Raw genomic sequence first — 19,392 nt, forward strand, 5'->3', positions numbered from 1 at the left:
GCTGTTCCATCACTCTAATCTGTCTGAATCTTGTCTTTTCAACAACTTAACACAGAAGTGATTAATGCATAATTAGCGCAGAGAGAATGAAAGACTTTATAACTCATTTGAATTAAATATTAAGAATAGAGGACATAGCCCTAGCCAGTTTGGCTCAGTGGATAGAGCATTGGGCCGTGAACTAAAGAATCCAGGGTTTGATTCTGGTCAAGGGCACATACTGTGGTTGTAGGCTCAATCCCAGGCCCTGGTTGTGGCACGTGCAGCAGGCAACCAATCAATGTGTCTCTCTCACATCAATTTTTCTCTCTCTGTATCTCTCCTCATCCTTTCCACTCTCTCTAAAAATCAATGGAAAAATACCATCAGGTGAGGATTAAGAAAATGTATTCATAAATAGTTAAAAATGTAATCTAGTCTCATATTAAGGTCTGTTAAGGGAGAAGGAGTTAGTGAAGAAGAGAGGAAAGAAACCGAAAAAGAAAATGATAGAGAGATGGGTAAATAGAAAAAAATATAGACCAGAGGCAGAAAAGTTAAAACGAAAGAAAAAGGGATAAAGACACATGAAAAGATAAGAGAAGAGAGACAGCTCCCTAGGCAAAATTCACCACAGAAAGATAAAAGAGACCATGACTGTCTGGGACAGTGAAGGACAGAGAACATTTTGTTAAATTCTGAGGTCAATTTTAATGAGTTCAGTTGCTTTTATTTTCTTTCCACAGAACACACAGACCACTCCATTTGAGCAGTAAGTTTTGGATTTTATTCCTACCTCTGAAATGCTAACTGCATATCCATCCATTGTTCTCAGAGTTTTTAAAACTCTTCATCATTAAATTTTCAGAGATGTTTTGAAAAAAGGGTGACTAATAGTCCATAGGAAGAGGAAAATTCCCTGTGTTGCTAAAGATATGCCTAAAATGTTAACTCAGGAATAGAATAAAATCAAGGTGGAAATTACTCTGGTCTTTGAGCTAGAGCTGACTGTTGCTTTGGATGATTCCTCTAGAACCTATACATATATTTTTAACTGGGCTGGGAATAGGGAAAACAGAATGGTGAAAGCTGGGAAAGATAAGAGGAGATAAAGATAGCAGCATTTCATCATCTTGTAGGTAGTCTAAGCACTCTATGGGCACTGTGCTTCCCGACAGTGGACAAGATCCTCATATAATAATGGTGTCTTGCCTTGTTCAATCCTCACGTACATGGCTCCCTCTTATTGCTTGTTCTTAGACTCCACCAGCAGCTCTAACAACCAGATCCATCTTCCCTGTGAGCTGCTTGTGGAACAAACACAAGTTCAAACACCAGGCTTGTGAAAAACCCAGGTTGTAATGCAGTCCTATAAATCCCTTTATCCCCCCCCCCGCCTCTAGAAACCTGACTGATGTTAAAGATTTCACTTCCCATGTGGTTTCCCCACGGGGTATGGTTGCCCTCTGAGGCCTTCCCCAGGTGTAGTGAAAGCTCAGGCCCTCACCACTGCAAGGATGATGGCGGCTGGCAGTCTGATGACCAGACATTTGGACTCAGAGATTTATTGTGCCACAATATGCTAGAAAAAAAGAAAAGAAGCCTCAGTACCTAATCTTACACACACACACACACACACACACACACACACACACACACACACACGGAATGTTTCTTAGGAAGGTCAAGGAATCCCCAAAGATTCGGACTTTTACAAAACCAAAATCAAATAAACGAAATATCAAATTCTGTAAACAGCAACTAGAGCTTTCCTTTCCGATATGTGTTTTTAGGTTATGGTGTCTGTTTTATATGGTTCTTATTATTCTTTTCTTCCTTAGGCATGTTTAAGCCCAACTACTTTTGTTTCCTGTGTTTCATATTCAGTAGTTTTCTTTATATTTTTCCCCCTAAATTTTGTCAAACATAACAAAGGTTAAGAGTGACAAGAACAGGACCTATGGAGATGACTGAGTTCAAGCATAAAGCACAGGCCTAAGGAGAGACATGCGGCTTGCGGAGAGACTGCACTGTTGAGTCAGCTCTGGAATTTTCAGGTCTCCTATTTTCCCTCTCAGCACCTAGGCAAGCTTGGTACAGAAGAGGAAATTTGATAACATGTAAGACAAAGAGTCCTTTTTTTAAAAATTGGAATTTTTGGGTCCAATTTTATGGTTACATATCTAATTGAGTAATATTAACTATAAACACTGGCACCAAAAACCTACAAGAAATCCTTATAAGAAACAAAATACCTACCAAATATTATACCACTAGATTATTGGTTTCATTTAAATTAATGAAATGAAGTCCACTGATAAAATTGGGAATTAATTGTGACAGAATAATTTAAAATATTTTTTCTATATGCTCAGAACTTCAATAGCAATGATCTAAGACTAATACATAAAGTCAGCAAAAGACACAAATACTTGGGTAATATATATCCTATCTAATAAAAGAGTAATATGCAGATTGACCATCACTCCAACACACAAGATAGCTGCCCCCATGTGGTCAAAGATCCTGCCCCCATGTGGACACAAGATGGCCACCACAAGATGGCCAGCAGGGGAGGGCAGTTGGGAGGGACCAGGCCTGCAAGGGACGGCAGTTGAGGGCAATCAAGCCTGCAGGGGAGGGCAGTTAGGGATGACCAGGCTGGCAGAGGAGGGAAGTTGGGGGTGACTGGGCCTGCAGGGAAGGGCAGTTGGGGGGGACCCGGGCCTTCAGGGAAGGGCAGTTGGGGGGGGGACCCAGGCCTGCAGGGGAGAGCAGTTGGGGGGGGGACCAGGTTTGCAGGGGAGGGCAGTTAGGGGCAAACAGGCTGGCAGGGGAGTGGTTAGGTGGTGATCAGGCTGGCAGGCAGAAGCAGTTAGGGGCAATCAGGAAGGCAGGCAGGTGAGCAGTTGGGAGCCAGCAGTCCTGGATTGTGAGAGGGATGTCCCAGATTAGAGAGGGTGCAGGCTGGGGTGAGGGACACCCTCCCACCCCGTGCATGAATTTCATGCACCGGGCCTCTGGTAAATATATATATATATATATATATATATATATATATATATATATATATATATATTCATCTAAAACCATCCCACAGAGCTATAATTCAACTGTCAAATTACATGACTGATATTCAGCACGACTAGAAACCATAAGTAATTTAATGTTCTTGGGACTAGAAGAGACTAGACTATAAGTATAATTTTCTCTCATCCCATGTAATAGGAAATAGGAGAGTTAATGAAAATATTTTTTATTTGGAGTTATGAAAAGCTTGAATGAAACCATAATGCCACAAGACAGTTGATTAACATACATAATAGTAATATGAACAAAACAACAAAATAATATTTACTGAGCAATTAATATATGCCACACTATATACTAAGAATTTTTCATAGGTTATTTCATTTAATTCTTAAAAACAACAACAATGTGCAGATATCATCTAATCCCCTCCATATGAGTGGGAAAACTAACTACAAAGATGTGAAATAACTTGCCTAAGGTCACAGCCAGCAAAGAGAAGAGCTGGCAAGTGAGCTCTGAGCTCAGATTCCAGGTGATTAGAGGCTGTGAACTACCTACTGGAAACTCAAGTCAGAGGGTCTACTTTACTTCCCCTTTCTCTTGCCCTTTCTCCTGCTGCCTCCGAAATAGCCAGGGTTTTGAGGGGTACATAAGGACAGGTTTCTTCCTGTTAACTTCAAAATAAAAACAATGGGAAAGCTGGTACAGGAAATGGCTTTGAACAAATTAAATGTCAGCTAAGCATAAAACTCATTCTTTCACCAGGATTCACACTGCTCTCTGCCCTACTTTTCCTCACTATCTACTTCAATTTTTATTAAAAAGAAATTTAAGCTATTGAGACTTTTTTTTATTTCAGAAAAAAAATAAGGACTCAGGACCACAGATCACATACTCTGAGAGCCCTAAGTCAGAAAGTAAGAATGCCCATTAGGTTTCTAGAATCAATTCAGCTTCCCTTCTACCTTACCAGAAATTAATTGGCTGAGGGCCAAAGAGTAATATCCTTTGGAAAAATATTCTGGACAACGAAGTAACCTGACACACCTCAGCGTGTTATACTATAAATTTTCAAAGGCTTTAATGTGACTCACCTCTCCCAAGACATCCATGGAGTTATTTTCCATAATCATGGGGATTTCTGGCTTAGCTTAAAGGCAAAGAAAACACTGTTAGTGGAACGTAATGCCATCTTACCTGGCTACTAGTGTGTGTGTGCATGTGTGTGTGTGTGTGAAAAATTCATCATTCATAATATATTAAACACTCACTGTGTGCCTGGCAGAATGTTAGATTTTTAGGAAACAAAGGTGGGCAAATAATCTTCACTGTACTAAAAATATTTATATTTTCCTGAAAAATACAGATACATAAACAAGAAATTAGAAAACACTGAGATAAGTACCATAATTGAGGACATATAGGATTTGAAGAAAGCTTTTAAGAGAAACTGCTAACCCAACCTTGGGGAATAAGAGGAAGCTTTTGAAAGTTGCAACATCTAATTGATAGTTGAATTATGATTATTAGTGAGTCAGGTGAAAACGGGACTGTGGAGGAAGGGAGGGACAGAAATACAGTATAAAGTTTAGGCCTCTGAAAGGAACAGGAAAGATACTTTATACTTTAGTTGTTTGGTACTAGAAAATATTAGGAACTATTTCAATGATTTTGTTATCCTGCTAGATTATAGGTGCCTCAAAGCCAGACTGTTTTATTCATCTCTTCATCTCAAGCTCTTAACAGAGCCCAATCCAAAGTAAGTATTAAGTATATCATGTTGAACTTAAGTGGTTTCAAGTAAGTTCTTTACAAATATTTTTAAATTTCATTTTATTTTGTTAATCCTCACCCAAGGATATTTTTCCATTGATTTTTTTTAAGAGTGAGTGGAAGAGAGGGGGAGAGATGGAGAGAAACATTGATGTGAGAGAGACTCATCAATTGGTTGCCTTCCACACACAGTTGGGGATTTAGCCTGCAATCTAGGTATGTGCCCTTGGCCAGAATCAAACCCAGGACCCTTCAGTCTGCTGGCTGACACTCTATCCACTGAGAAAAACCAGTCAGGATTCTTTAAAAAATTTTTAAATATATTTTTATTGATTTCAGGGAGGAATGAAGAGGGATAGAGAGATAGAAACATCAGTGATTAGAGAGAGTCATTGATCAGCTGCCTCCTGCATATACTACACTAAGGATTGAGCCCACAACCCGGACATGTGCCCTGACTGGGAATTGAACCATGACCTCCTGGTTAATAGGTCAGTGCTCAACTACTGAGCCACACTGGTTGGGCTCAAGTAAATTCTTGAGTACAGCAGACAAAGCCGTCTGGTGATAGGGTCTTAATATTTTAATATTTTTAATATTTTCTCCACTGGTTCATAACCAGTGGAGAAAATATTAAAATATTAAGACCCTATCACAGGTGCTGTTAATGCCTGCAAATCCACTTGACATTTGCCTTTACTTGCTGGTTGAGAGACCTCACTAAGTAGAGGCAAATGTGATACTCTCCTAAGGATTAATTGGGGTTAGAGGAGCACACTGAGTCCACAAGCAGGGCAAACAAGAAATCCCAGAGAGTTTGTGGCGATAACAGATGGGGAGTTGTGGCTAATACCCCAGCTTCCTTGCCTTCGTTTGGGATAACTCTGATGTGTGTTCTTCCAGAGTTCCCCAGGGGTTCGAGCTCTAAACCCACAGCTTGATCGTGTACATTCTATTATCTTCCTTCCTCTTCTGATGTTTCAGAGGATTACCTCTCAAATAGGTGAATTCAACCCCAATCCTCCTCTCCTTGTTTTCTTTCAGGAGAACCCAAACCAAAATACAACCCTAAAACACTGAGGAGAGGAGGGGCATTTCTGACCTCCTATTGGCAACAAATACCGTAGAATAAAGGACCCAAAAGAAAGAACAAGTACTAAAAATTGCAGGGATGGTAGAGATTATTTTTGAATCTCAGGACAATCAGATTTAGATCTGAGGAGCAGGAATTTGTGATGGCAGGTGACTTACCACTAAGGAAAGGAAAGTTAAGGGAGACGAGTGAGGGAGATGTAGGAAGCCACAGAGGAGCTGGGCAAACTTCCAATCCCTGGTCTGTTAGAGAGTAAAGGCATTGTCAGGAAGAAGGAAAGAGCTGAATCTGGGGCATGTAGAATGCGTCTGTGGTACACTTGGGTATTTATTTTGAGGTTTTTATATTTTTATTCTTGGCTTCATCTATTTGAGGACTAACCACGTAATTCAGAGTGGGTTCTAAATGAACTATGTATTGTGCTTCTAGGCCAAGGCCATGATAACATATGTTCAGGTGACACCCACAAATAGGTTCAGACTAGATGAGACTATTCTAACACAACCTAGCCAGCCCATTTGGTAAAGGAGAAAGTCCAGGAAGCAGGGAAAATCTAATTATATCAACAAGGAGGTAGAATCTCCTATTTTTAAGCATGTACTGAAAGGAGTTCAAAGAAGAAAGAGAAATGTTGAGACAGATGTACAGATAGATAGGGTGAGAAGAGTGAGATATAAAAGTAAGAAGCGGTTAAGACCAAGATGAAAGCATTTTAATGCAGCAAAGAGGACATAATTTAATTTGACAAGGCAATTAGGTCAAGTTACGGTGCAAAAAAACCCTTGGTCAAAAGGGACACAGTTTGCTTTATTTAGAATTGATATTTCTTTGCACATCCCAGGTGGCTGCCTTCATTGCTTCGCCAATAGTAAGTCCAGATGAGTTGGTTTCATGTTTGTGCTAAGACAGTCACACCTCGGTAAGTGTGCTGAGGGTGATAATTGATAAAAGAGATGCACAGTCCTTCCCAACTCTTCACAGAACATTGTTTAGGCTCCATAAGGGACCTGACCATCAGGGGCGATTGATTATTTCCTAGCCCGTCCGTGGGGAGAGCTGGGGAAGGAGGGGAGGTGGAAGGGCAGGAGGGCAGGAGGAAGAGACAGGAAAACTGTAAGCAGGAGGCTTCAAACTGTATTAATCTCGGCTGTAGCTACTCCATCTTTATGAACTGCAGGGCTGGCACTTCCTTCAAAATGCTGAACTGTGTGACCTCTAATAATAATGCAATGAGATCGTAAGTAAAAAAGTAAAAACAGAGATTTTCTTTTTACTTGTTCTGTCAGTCGTGACTTAGGTTTTGTAAAGTTATTTTCTTTTCGTTTACCTCATTTCCAAAATCAATTAATTGCTCACTCACATCACTGCTTTTCTCTTTGCCTTAATTTAGAAATGCTGTTTTAAAAAGCACAGTTCTTAGTCACAAAGATGAGAAAAATAGTCAAAGCTAGGAGTTTTTGTTTATTAACATTTCCTTGCATCACTGAACAAAATAGAATTTTCACATCCCCCCCCCACCCCCTACCCTGTTTGGACCCTGCAGAGTCAGAGGCCCCTACTGTGGGCGTCCTTGCTGGAGGAGCTGGCCTGCATTCGCCCCAGCTGGCTTTGGCGAGGTGTGGGGGCGATGCCCAGAGAGTGTCTCTGGAGCTCTGTTCATCATCCTTCTATTCTCCCACTGGCCTTATTCTGTCTTCCTCCAGCAAGCAACTAAGACAATTGGACAGCTAAGCAATTATACTTTGGCAGCCATAATTAAAGAGATTTCCAGTATTCTTAGGAAATATTAAAATTGTAAGTAAGGGAGTGGTCACCAGGAAACTGACCCATTGTGTGATTTCAAACTATTAACAGAATCGTTATTCTTTTACTTCTTATCCTGCTCCCCAGCCCCAACACGAAAGGCAGGTATCAAGGTAAATAAAACTCCTGAACAGCTAGCCTTGCTTGGCTGCACTCCAGGTCACAGGCTGCTTCCTCTCTAGGGGGAAAGCGAGGCAGGCAACAGGGATGGCAGGATGGCAGGGAGTCCAGAGAACAGAAACTCTTACCAAAAACCTTGACCCTGGTGGAGCTCCTCAGGATTTTGCCAGGCCTGACTGTAACGTGGCAAGAGAACTTCCGGTCATCATCGTGAATTTGGACTGGAGAGAGGTAAAGCCCATAGTCTGCACCTAGCTTGACTCTGTCTTTAAATAATGTGGCTTTGCTGATGGGGTGATCCTGGGTGAAAAGTGTTTCCTGAGTTCCATTATCTTCCTGGTGAGAAAAATAGATACCAGTTATTGAGCACTCAAGTGGGCTAGCTCTGGGCTAGGTATTCCACAAGTATTAATTTATATCTTGTAAAAAGAGAGATATGAATGAAGGATTGAAATTAAGAGGTATTTAGTATGTTACTAGACAAAGTATCAGTACCCGTGACTTTCAGCTAAAAACTATTGTCAGTTTCTCCTAATATGAACAGATACTTGCTGCTCTTCTGTTGAGAACTCCCCCTTTGAATCCTCTATAAACTGCATATTTGGGGGGGAGGGGCACACAGCACTGGGGGCTAATGGCAGATCACAATTCTCATGCCAAATTCAGAAATCTTAATGGCAAGGTGTGCTAAGAAGGGTTTATGTTTTGCCTATAAAATCTTCAACTGAACTGGATAATTATAGTCACTCTCCCAGCATTACTTTAGAAAGCTCTCATTTAGGTCCCCTCAGGGCCAGGACTAGGATGAGGTAAGGAGATTCCTAGGGCACAAAATTTAAGGAGACACTCACTCTCAGGTTCTTGTAAATGCACCCTGGGCACCTGAGTGTGAGTGCCTCCTTAAATTTTATGCTGTAGGTACTTCCTTTCCTCACCTCAGCCTTGTCCTGGCCCTTGCCCTTGTGCCCTTATTTCTGTGTTTGTACTGCCTTCAAAGAGGACACATGAAGAGTAAGCTGTAAATGTTAATCTGAACGTTGGAGACCAGAGATCATTTGGAGTATTTGTTTTCTCTCTTCCATATCCTTTCTTGGGTCTGTGAAGAAAAACCCCCATTATTCTTGCCCCCCTCATTATTTCCATGGACAAGGTCCTGGGGGTGTCACAGCATTCTGCTGACTAAGGGCCCAGTGAAGAGGGGACTCTTGAGGGGCACAGGATAGAGGAAGGGGTATGTCCTTATACCCTTTAGTATAACAACATGCTCAATTCAGTTGCTTTGAAAATACTCAGATGCACAAATTTATTCTCTGGGGGTTTGAACTAAGTTGTTCTGGGGTGAGACCCTCAGAGGGGCAGGGCTGAGAACCACGGGTCTAACTCTAAACAACAGGTGGACCCTATGCACAGGGGCCAGGGGAAATGGAGGGAACTAAAGCGGATGAGGTGAACAGGAATACATCTGGTGGGGAAGAAGTCATGAAATAATGAGAACAATGATCTGACTTGGAATCTCTAGTTCAAAAAATGAGACAGATGCAGGGTGAGAGAAATGGAAGCAGGTGAGTGAGAGAATTCAAGTATGGGCTAGGAGCAGAAACAGTGGAAACATGAACGTAGACTTTTTAAATAGTTTATATAGATATTTCCAGAATATACTCAGTAGAAACTCTTATGTAAGACACAATTCTATAAATAACTACAGCTGGGATTGGTAATCATCTTTACAAACAAATATATATATATATATATATATATATATATATATATATATATTATACCCTGCTTAAAACCTACTCCTGAAGCAATGCACACACCTTTATACTCACATAAAGAAGGACCTATGTCTCTATCCTGCTGTCTTCTTAATGAAGAAGTGTTCAGAAAGTTAAAGGGAGAGAGCTTATATTCTGGAGACAAGGGCTCCAAAAGGAGCTTTAAGAATTGGCTGGCACTTGACTCAGCATTTGCAGACCTGGAGCCCAATAATTAAGGAGGCAGGCTCCCCCTGCAGGTCCTCCAGCTCAACAAACTTGATGTTATAGCTCCTGCTTTATGCACAGGGACTGTTTTGGTGAGGATCTTGGAGTTCAAAATGCTGCTTGACGTTTAGTAAATGACTAGCCACCCGGAACATTTCCATCTGTCACTCTGCTGTGGGAAGAAGGGCAGTCAGAGGCCACTTGGTTGGAGGTTGGAGACTGGCAAGGAAAACTGCTTTTTCCTTTATTGTGTAGCTGGGTGTGACTAACCCGGCTGGTTTCATTGGTGGAGGAAAGATACAAGAAATAAAACAAAACAACCACCCCCCCCAAAATCCCAATTTGCTCAAGGGTTCATTTGTTTTTTCTGGGCAGTTGACTATTGTAGAGAAAAATGTTTGTTCCTTTGTTGGGAAAGATAGGATTCAGTTGCAAAGTTGTAACTTACAACATTCAGAGATCCTGAAAGAATCTAGAATCCCAGTTATAAAGGGGCCAAGGCAAGACTGCACATGGGTGTCTGCTTTCACGGAGCAAATGGGACGAGAGGCAGAAAAAAACTAGTCCAGTCAAGCATTGAAATGTCTAGAGCTGGGAGAGGGAGAATAATACCAATATCATGCTATGACCACTACTAAAATTTTATGTTCTTATTAGTCATAGCTTAAGTTTATTTAGCACCTACTGTTTTAGGCACTAGGCAAAGTTATTCCAAGTCTTATTTACTCTCTACAACAATCTGGAATGAACTGAAATTGAGTAACTTGCTCAAAGGTCACACAAAACAAGAAGGCACTTACAAAGGCTTTTTTACAGCATCAAAAAGCAGGGTTGCCCAGGACCAGGGACAAGTAAGCCTCAGAGACAACACACACTAATGAAAACCAAACCATCACACACACACACACACACACACACACACACACACACACACACACACACCAAAAAACAAAACAAAGAAAACAAAACAAAAAACCACTTCCAGGAGTATCAGAAAAGAAAAATTTAAAAGAAATCCCTGGAGGCCAGAGGCCGTTATGTAGGTTGTTGATTACAGAGGTGTGGACAATTTGCTGATTGAAAGGGCCCTTGGGAGTCAGATACCCTATGACTCTAGGGGTCATCGAGTGTACTTCAGCTGCCACCTGATGATAATCTTAGGGTCAGCAGGAAACAGACTGGTAAGAGGGTCTTATTATATAGTCTTTATTACTGTCTGTTTTTCTCTTCTTGTTCTTTTAAGAAAAAATTTTGACAACTTTCATGGACTCCCAACTTAATGGACCCTATGATTTAATGGGAAATATAGATTGCACTAGCATACCTACACTAGTCCTGACACTCAGTATATGTTCAATTAATACGAGGTATGCCAGTGCAAATGTAGATTGCACTGGCATACCTACACTAGTCCTGACACTCAGTATATGTTCAATTAATATGAACTGTCCTCCAGCCTCGCTGATGATCAACCAGCTACTCCATGAGTATTCTTTATCTGCCCGATAAACCCAGGAGCTGTGGACAGTCATAAAACCAACTCTTTAGAGATTAGTTTTTAATGCATAGTAAGAACAGGAATGTGCTCAGTTTTTCCATTGTTACCTTATTCACACCTCTCAATAATACCATGAGGTGGGTACTATAATGATCCCCTTTTACAGATAAGGTAACTAAAATTTAGGTTGCACAACATTGCCAAGATATGAATTCTGAGACAAAAGGAAAAACATGTACCCCTATATGCACTTATCAAAATACCCTTCCATACTTTGCCTAAGTGGAAAAAGTTAATGCAAATTCTATAATTAAAAAAATTAATGACTACATAAAGCCGTGCATTGCTCGATGTGTTCTCCTCTGTCAGCTCTTCTACACGTGCCCGTGGGGGACACGATGCCAGGAGGCCCAGGAGCCACAGCCTGATTGGGAAACACCGTTCCTTGGACAGTATAGCTGGATCTCAAAACGGACAAACAGCAGCCTGCCTTTATTTAAAATGTTGATCTTTTCTTCATCAGAAAGTTTCCCTAAATTTTGATTTTAAAATATTTTATTAATATTTATATCTTGATTACTGATTTTTTCGGCACTCACTTAAATTGTCATCCAGGGTGTGGGCCCTATTTACCCTAATCTTGGCTCTTAGGCCACACAGCTAGTAAATGGAGGAACCAGGACTTGAAAAAATAATTTCCCTCCAAAGGTCATGCTGACAATGACTTTGCTATATACAGCCTCACAAATGTAGTAGGATAAACAATCCTTGCCTTGTCTGCTTAGAGGCTATTTGAGAAGAATTAGTGCACAAGAAAAACAAATACAAAACCATACCCCATACCTGTAGAAGAGAAATAAGCATAAAATTAAGTTATGGACAAGAGTTAGATGAGATAATTTCCATGATAAGGGCTGGCTGGGGTCATATTGAATCATGAAACACTGCTTCCCTGTGTCCCTTAAAGACTTGACAAACCTGGGAATGAATGGTGGAGGCTTTCCTATTTTTGTACTAGAATCAGAATTTCCAATCCAGAAAAGGGACATTGGTACTATTTGATTTCATGACATTATTTCATCCCTGGGATGGCACAAGCTCCATGTCAGAGCCGGCGGTGTTGACTACAGCATATGGTGGGTGTTGAGTATCTATAGCTCATTCAGTAAATTCTGTTAATTGTATTGATTGCTACTTCTTTATCTCCATACTGCTTCCTATCTCCATGCCCCCCATTTATTCTCCATCCAGTCAGTGCTGTCCAAGTAGCTGCTTGTGAAGCCCCCAGGTCCACTCTGTAGAGCACCAGAACATTATTTTTCTAATCATCACAATTGTAGGTTGGCTAGCACTTTAATTTTGATTATGATGAAGACAATTAGAGGCTACTGTCATCAGGTAGAAGGTGGCAGTTTTGTTTTCTGAATTGCTAGGCTTCTCATAGGCATGGAAAACCAGCATTGTTTATTAGCACCATTTATCTTTTGTTTAGCTATAAAATATTAAAGTATAGTATATCTATAAAGATACATTTATAGATAAAAAATTTTAAAAATATAAGCATCTAAGTTTTGAAAAACTGTTTTTATTGATTTTTAGAGAGAGAGGAAGGGAGAGGGATAGAGAGATAGAAACATCAATGAGAGAGAAACATCATCGATCGGCTGCCTTCTGCATACCCTGCTCTGGGGATTGATTCCTAGGCATGTGCCCTTAACAGGAATTGAACTGCGATCTCTTTGTTCCTGGGTCAACGCTTAACCACTTAGCCACACCAGCCAGGCAGCATCTAGGTTTTAGTTATATGCCTTTATCGCTAATATTGAACTGTTTGCTGAAATATTCCTGTCCTTCTTGTTGTGATTTTAAAGAGAAAAACCATGGGTTTCTCTTTATCTACAACTTTGGGAACAAATATTTCCTCCTGCCTCTTATCTCCCCAAATTGTACTCATGGGTCCCAGGGTTTTAGTACATGTCTGTCATTTGCTGGTCAACTGTTTTTTTAAATATTCAGCTCAAACATAATCTTTGAAAGATTTCCCAGGTCCATCTAGTCAGAGTCAAACTATTTTCGCTCTTTTTTTTTATCAAAATTGCATTTCATGGTAGGAAATATGTCCAATATAGTTTGTATCCCTGCAGGACCTAGTACCCAAAACAGATTTGCATATGTTTATTGGATTGAATCAAAATTTATACTGTGGGAAATCAGGATGATCGTTTGGAATAAAAACAGAATATTAGATACATGTAGAAGCTCCCAGATCAAGCTTGCATAATTTCCCTGAGGAATGTATGTTTGTGCCCCAGGACATAAAACGGGAAAGATATCACTTGTCCTTTTCTACCAACTGCATCCCATCTATTGTGCGATTTCTAATGTATCACCTGCCATTCACTTAGACCTTCAGTGTCCACTGAAGGGTTAACCCTTTGTGTTCACTTAGTTACCTTCCATGCTAGATCAATGTTGGATACCCTATTTGTGCCTGATGCCTGTTTACTTCAGTGTAGTCACAGTTCTGGAAAGTAACTTCCCTAAATGCAAAGGATGTGCCCATGAACACATTTAGCACAGCCTTCATATGGGATCAGATATATATACCAAATAATTTTCTAATGTTAACAGAGAATCCTAATAATCTCCATGAGGGTCATAACTGATTTAATTAGATGCTATTAAATTCTACATATAGGAAGGCATACTTTTTATTTTCCAGTGACCTAGATTAAAATAATTTTAGTTTGTAAAATTGTTTCCAGACTCTAATGCAGACTTGAAAATGGGAGCGTGCACAGCTTCCTGGAGCTACTGAGTTCATTACAAGCAGGTGTCTGTCCTCCTGAGCTCATCTCCCTCATCTCTGAATTTTATAAAAACCACATTATATAATGTTTGTGAGGACAACTGGCTTATCGTTACGATTGTTATTGCTAGTTTAACAAGAGATTAAAGAACTAAAATAGGGATTGGCGAGGATATTTATGGCCTCTGCAGACCTATAACAGTCATGGCATGAAGTACTGCAGTTTATTCCTTAATATGAGGAAATCAGATAATTTCATATCAGACTGGCTGAATCCCGCAGCTTCCAACAGCATGGAGCACGGGTGTAAATCAGAAGAGCAAATAGATTTTGACATTTAAAAATGGAATGCACAGTAGGAATTTAATCAGCACATTTGCCAATATAATATTTCCTTTGAAGAGAGGTTTCTTTCAAAAAGGATACCTCAGGTGCTCTGCATCATGATGCATTGTTGAAAGTGACAGCATGGCTGAAGTTCTAGCAGAAGTTTAGGATTCACTCTCTCAGTGTGTGACCTTAGGTGCACTCTCTCTGCCCCTCATTTATCCTGTCCTGGCAGGATTCAAAGATGAGGTCTATTTAGTCTTCTTCATTTCTTTAAAGAAAATTACTAGATAAGGATGCCTTACCATTTATCAAGTCACTGACACTTAATGAGCTGCTATTCATTAATCAAATGCACAGCATCAATTTAGTGACCATCAATTTAATACGAGGACAAGGAATAGGGCTGTGGGGGAAGGAGACAAAGAGACACAGAGCCATTCCATTATTCATTGAGTGCCTATGTTCTAGGCACTATACCTAATGCTAAGAATTTTTGAAATGAGTGATGCAGCTTTTTGTCCTGGAGAAGCTCATAGTCACACAAAGGACACCGATCAAGTGAAGGCTTTACACTAGCTTTGAAAAACAGATCACGCACCCTAAAGATAAGATAAGACACTACAGATCAACTTACTAGCCATCCAAAATCTCCATAGTGAAGATTTACTAAACTTTATTATTAGTTATTATTATGAAGCTTTATTATTCCCACTGTTAGTTGAGTTTATGATAATTGGGGTAGAAACTTTTTGCCTATTCGTGGAAAACATTAAAAATGTAAGCCAAGGTATAGAAAGTGCATTTCCATTACTGTAAAGTTTAGTATTGTAAGTTTCTGCCCTCCTGGAGTCCTCTCCTCTTCAAAGCCTTTTCTTAAGAACCAAATTGTATCGCATTTGTTAAGAACAATTGAGTTATACTAACCATAGGCATCATGCCCAGGAAGCCTTATATTTTAAAAACCAAACACTTTGAAAGGATAAGAGCATTTTCTGACCGATAACCAAGACACATTGGACAATTTAGAACAGTGATAAAGAATTTTAGAATATTTTTTCCTTTCACTTTACTGACTACCCAAAAAATATGTAGCCAGTGAGAAATTATCTGTAGGTTGTATTTCAAGGCCTACTAGCAGGTCAGTTATTTTGGATTTGTCACATCCCCAGAGAAATCTTTTTATAGGAAGGGTCTACTTTCCAAGACAGTCCACAAAAATCTAGGTCAATATGAAATATGAATGATAACTTATGCAAATACAGTATTTTGCAAACTGTATCAGCTGCTATGTTCATGGATATCTATGATTCTGTAAGAATTTTTAAATTTTGTGTTTTTATTGTGATGACAAGCTAAAAAGTAATATAATCATATTCTGGATCATCTAAATGAACACTCATGTTGTGATTACCAAAACTATGTTTATGATTATCTTTATAATTGCTTTAGTCTTGTGTTATTGTAACTGTGCAGAAACCTTATTTTCACATTATTGTAGGAGTCCCCCTCTCCCCACTTTTCCCCTTTGCCTACCTCCACCCTCCCCTGCCTACCTCTTCCTTGGACTTTACCAAATTATTATCTGTGTCCATGGAATATGCATAGGTGTTCTGTAGCTATTTCCTTCATCTTCTTTATCCAATCACTACTCCATCCCTCTCCCTTTGGGCACCAGCCAGTCTAGCATTCCATGTATTTCTACTTCTGGTTACATTTTGTTCATCAGTTTATTTTTTTTCCCATTAGATCCCACATATTAGTGAGATCATATGGTATTTGTCTTTCTCTGTCTGGCTTATTTCATTTAGCATAATACTCTCCAGGTCCATCCATGCTGTTGCAAAGGGTAAGACTTCCTTCTTTTTTACAGTATTCCATGGTGTAAATGTACTGCAGCTTTTTGATCCACTTGTCTGTTGATGGGAACTTGGGATGTTTCCAAATCTTAGCTACTGTAAGCAATTCTGCTATGAACATAGGGGTGGATATATTCTTTCTGATTGGTGATTAGGATATATTCCCAGAAGTGGGATACCTGGGTCAAAAGGCAGTTCCATTTTGAATTTTTTGAGGAAATTCCATACTGCTTTCCACAGTGGCTGCACTATTCTGCATTCCCATCAGCAGTGTACAAGGGTTCTCTTTCCTCTACATCCTCTCTAGTACTTGTTATTTGTTGATTTATTGATGGTAGCCATTATGGCAGGTGTGAGGCGATATCTCATTGTGGTTTTAATTTGCATTTCTCTGATGATTAGTGATGTTGAGCATCTTTTCATATATCTATTGGCCATTTGTACATCCTCTTTGGAGAAGTGTCTAACCTTATTTTTTTAAATCTGCCCTTTATTTGATTTTTTCCTCTTTGATACAAACTGGCCTCAGCCAGTGCCTGGACTGATCTACCTCCCTCCCCTTGCTTAATAATTAAGTCCCAGGACAATGAGGTTCTGGTCAGCATCCAGTAGTCCTGGGTCTATTGACTACAGAGACAGAGTTTTCAATCAAAATAATAATAATATCTTGACCTCAGTTATGTTTTAGCTTTGGACCTAGGAAAATGGAACAATCCCACAGAACAAATCCTTGTGAAACTGGACAGAACAACCTCCGTGGTTCACATCAGGACTAGATGCAATGATTAATTACCTCCTACTCTAGCACCCACCAATCAGCAGAGACCACACCCTAACTGCCTTAAGTCACCATGATTAATGATTCCTCTCCCCCCCGCCCCCCCCCCTATAATCCAGCCCTGGACGCCAGCAAGGAGCCAGGTCTCTGAGCATGAGCTACCTGTGACTCCGGGCATGGCACCATATCCTTAATAAATTCTTACTTTCTTGGCTGCAAACTCCTGTTCATGTCTTATGGGGCTTTGATGTGCATAGGCAAATGTCCCTTCAGTTCGGTAACATCATCTGATTTAACAGCATTAGAGGTGGACTATGTATATTGGCTAATAGCCGGCTGCCATTCGATTGGCTTAGAAAATTTCTCATAAAATTCCAGATTTCTGAATTTGTTTTTGAAGTCAGAAATCAAGACAACTATAGGCTTGCTGATCCCTGTGGCAGTAATAGAGCTGACCAGTGGCTGTTTGTAATATAGGTCCTCCTTCTATCAGGTACATTTTCCACCTATCTATATATATATAAAACCCAATATGCAAGTAGACCAAACAGTGGAACAACCAAACAACCAAACAACTGAACAACCGGTCGCTATGACGTGCGCTGACCACCAGGGGCCGTGCGTGGAACATGGTGGGTGCTGGCAGCAGGCAGTAGAGCATGGAACGTGGTGGGTGTCAGCTGCAGCAGGATGATGGAGCAGGTGAGCAGGAGCACCAGACCAACGCGGGGTGCTGGTCACTGTCATCAGGGCAAGCGTGTGGTGGTTACTGAAAAATTTTTGCCCCGTGTGCCGGTCCTGATTGTTCAGTGCTGTCAGCGGGTGCAAGTGGCAGCTGCCAGCCCCGATCACCCCTGAGGGCTTCTCCACCTCCCCTTGCTCCTGAGGAGTGATCGGGGCAGCAGCCGCCAATTGCACCCACTGATAGCGCCGGCCACAATGGTTCAGCGTCATCAGTGGGATGCAAGCTGGGCTGGTGCCATCATCACATGGGAGCAGCAGCAGCAGGAGTGGGGCTGCCAGAAGACAGGGGACCAGGGGCCATAGTAGGAGGGGCCGGACGGGGGCACGGTGGATGGGCCGAGACCCGTCCCTGTGCCCACTGCAGCCTTGTGGCCCACAGTGCACAAATTCATACACTGGGCCCCTAGTATTTAAAAGCATTAGATTTTGTGTTTCCTCTCATAAAGCAATGTTGTGTATTTCCCAGGATGTGATGGTCAGCATTCTGAGAAAAGGGAGTCTATCCCTAGGCATAAGTTGTTTGTAAAACAAACATTTATGAGTAGGGGCTTCTACTGGAGGTGGCTCCTCTCCAGGGCACCATCACACTCTTTTCTGTAATGGGGGCTTGGCATATAGCTTGAAATAGAAACTAACCTTTAGAAACTAATTTCTAAATCAGTGCATGCATAGACCCCGAGACTTGCTGAGTGTCTCCCCACAACCATTCCCGACCTGACACATAATACCTGTCCCTCATCCAGTATGTGCTTCCTTCCCTATTATTATTTATTATTCATTTTTACTTCATTAATATTTAAAGATCATTGCAGGTATTCACTGAAAAGGGCAGCACTTACCACCAACCATGCGAAGGTGAACTCAGATGAAATTTCTGAGGAGATATTTTGAAGGCATGGTATTTCCAGAGTCTGATTTATCTCTATTTCTATTGTATTGTTGCTTCTCCATTCTTCCTGTATAACTGTAACAAAACATAAGGTGGAAAAGACATGGATCTGTGGTTGGTTTATAAAGTGCCTTTTATCAAAGAAATGAGAACCGTTTTAGCATAAAGATTCATCCATCCTCAGGGTATACCTATGAAGTAAAGAGGAGAAATCCCATTAGAATCCTTACTGTGTAAATGGCAAAACAAAGTCACTAAGAAAAATTACCACTGAAAAATTATAGGGAATTTTTCCTAAAAGAATTAAGGTCACAATTTGACATGTTCCTCTGCTTTCCCCCTAAATTCATGTTTTAGTCTTCAGATCACATTTCCTTAATCAGATAGAATATAAAACATTAAATCTTAGCCTATAATTGCCTTTTTAAATTTTAATAGACTTAATATTTTTATGTCTGTGAACCTCAAACAGCAAAATGAGTGGAAAGTACAGAGAGTTCCCATATTCCCCTTGGTCCCATGCTTGCACAACCTCCCCCACTATTAACATCCCTAATCACAGCGGTACATTTGTTACAATCATGAACCTACACTGACTCATCTTTATTACCTAAACTGCATAGTTTATTTACATTAGGGTTCACTCTTGGTGTTGTGCAGTCTATGCGTTTTGACACATGTATAATGACGTGTTCACCATTGTGG

The 19,392-nt window shown here is 40.5% G+C and overlaps 1 protein-coding gene across 1 annotated transcript in view; it reads right to left on the minus strand.

Moving 5' to 3' along the window:
- Positions 1-19,392, minus strand: part of CD96 (CD96 molecule) — a gene marked incomplete at both ends in the record, with an annotated part of 97,794 nt that overhangs the window by 61,312 nt on the left and 17,090 nt on the right. The window contains 3 exons of the mRNA XM_079766828.1: positions 4,107-4,162; positions 7,930-8,137; positions 18,638-18,762. Of these exons, the coding sequence (XP_079622954.1) occupies positions 4,107-4,162; positions 7,930-8,137; positions 18,638-18,762 (389 nt within the window). The remainder of the gene's footprint in view (positions 1-4,106; positions 4,163-7,929; positions 8,138-18,637; positions 18,763-19,392) is intronic.

This window comes from Cnephaeus nilssonii (assembly GCF_951640355.1).
Source record: "Cnephaeus nilssonii genome assembly, chromosome: 3".
Lineage (NCBI taxonomy): Eukaryota > Metazoa > Chordata > Mammalia > Chiroptera > Vespertilionidae > Cnephaeus > Cnephaeus nilssonii.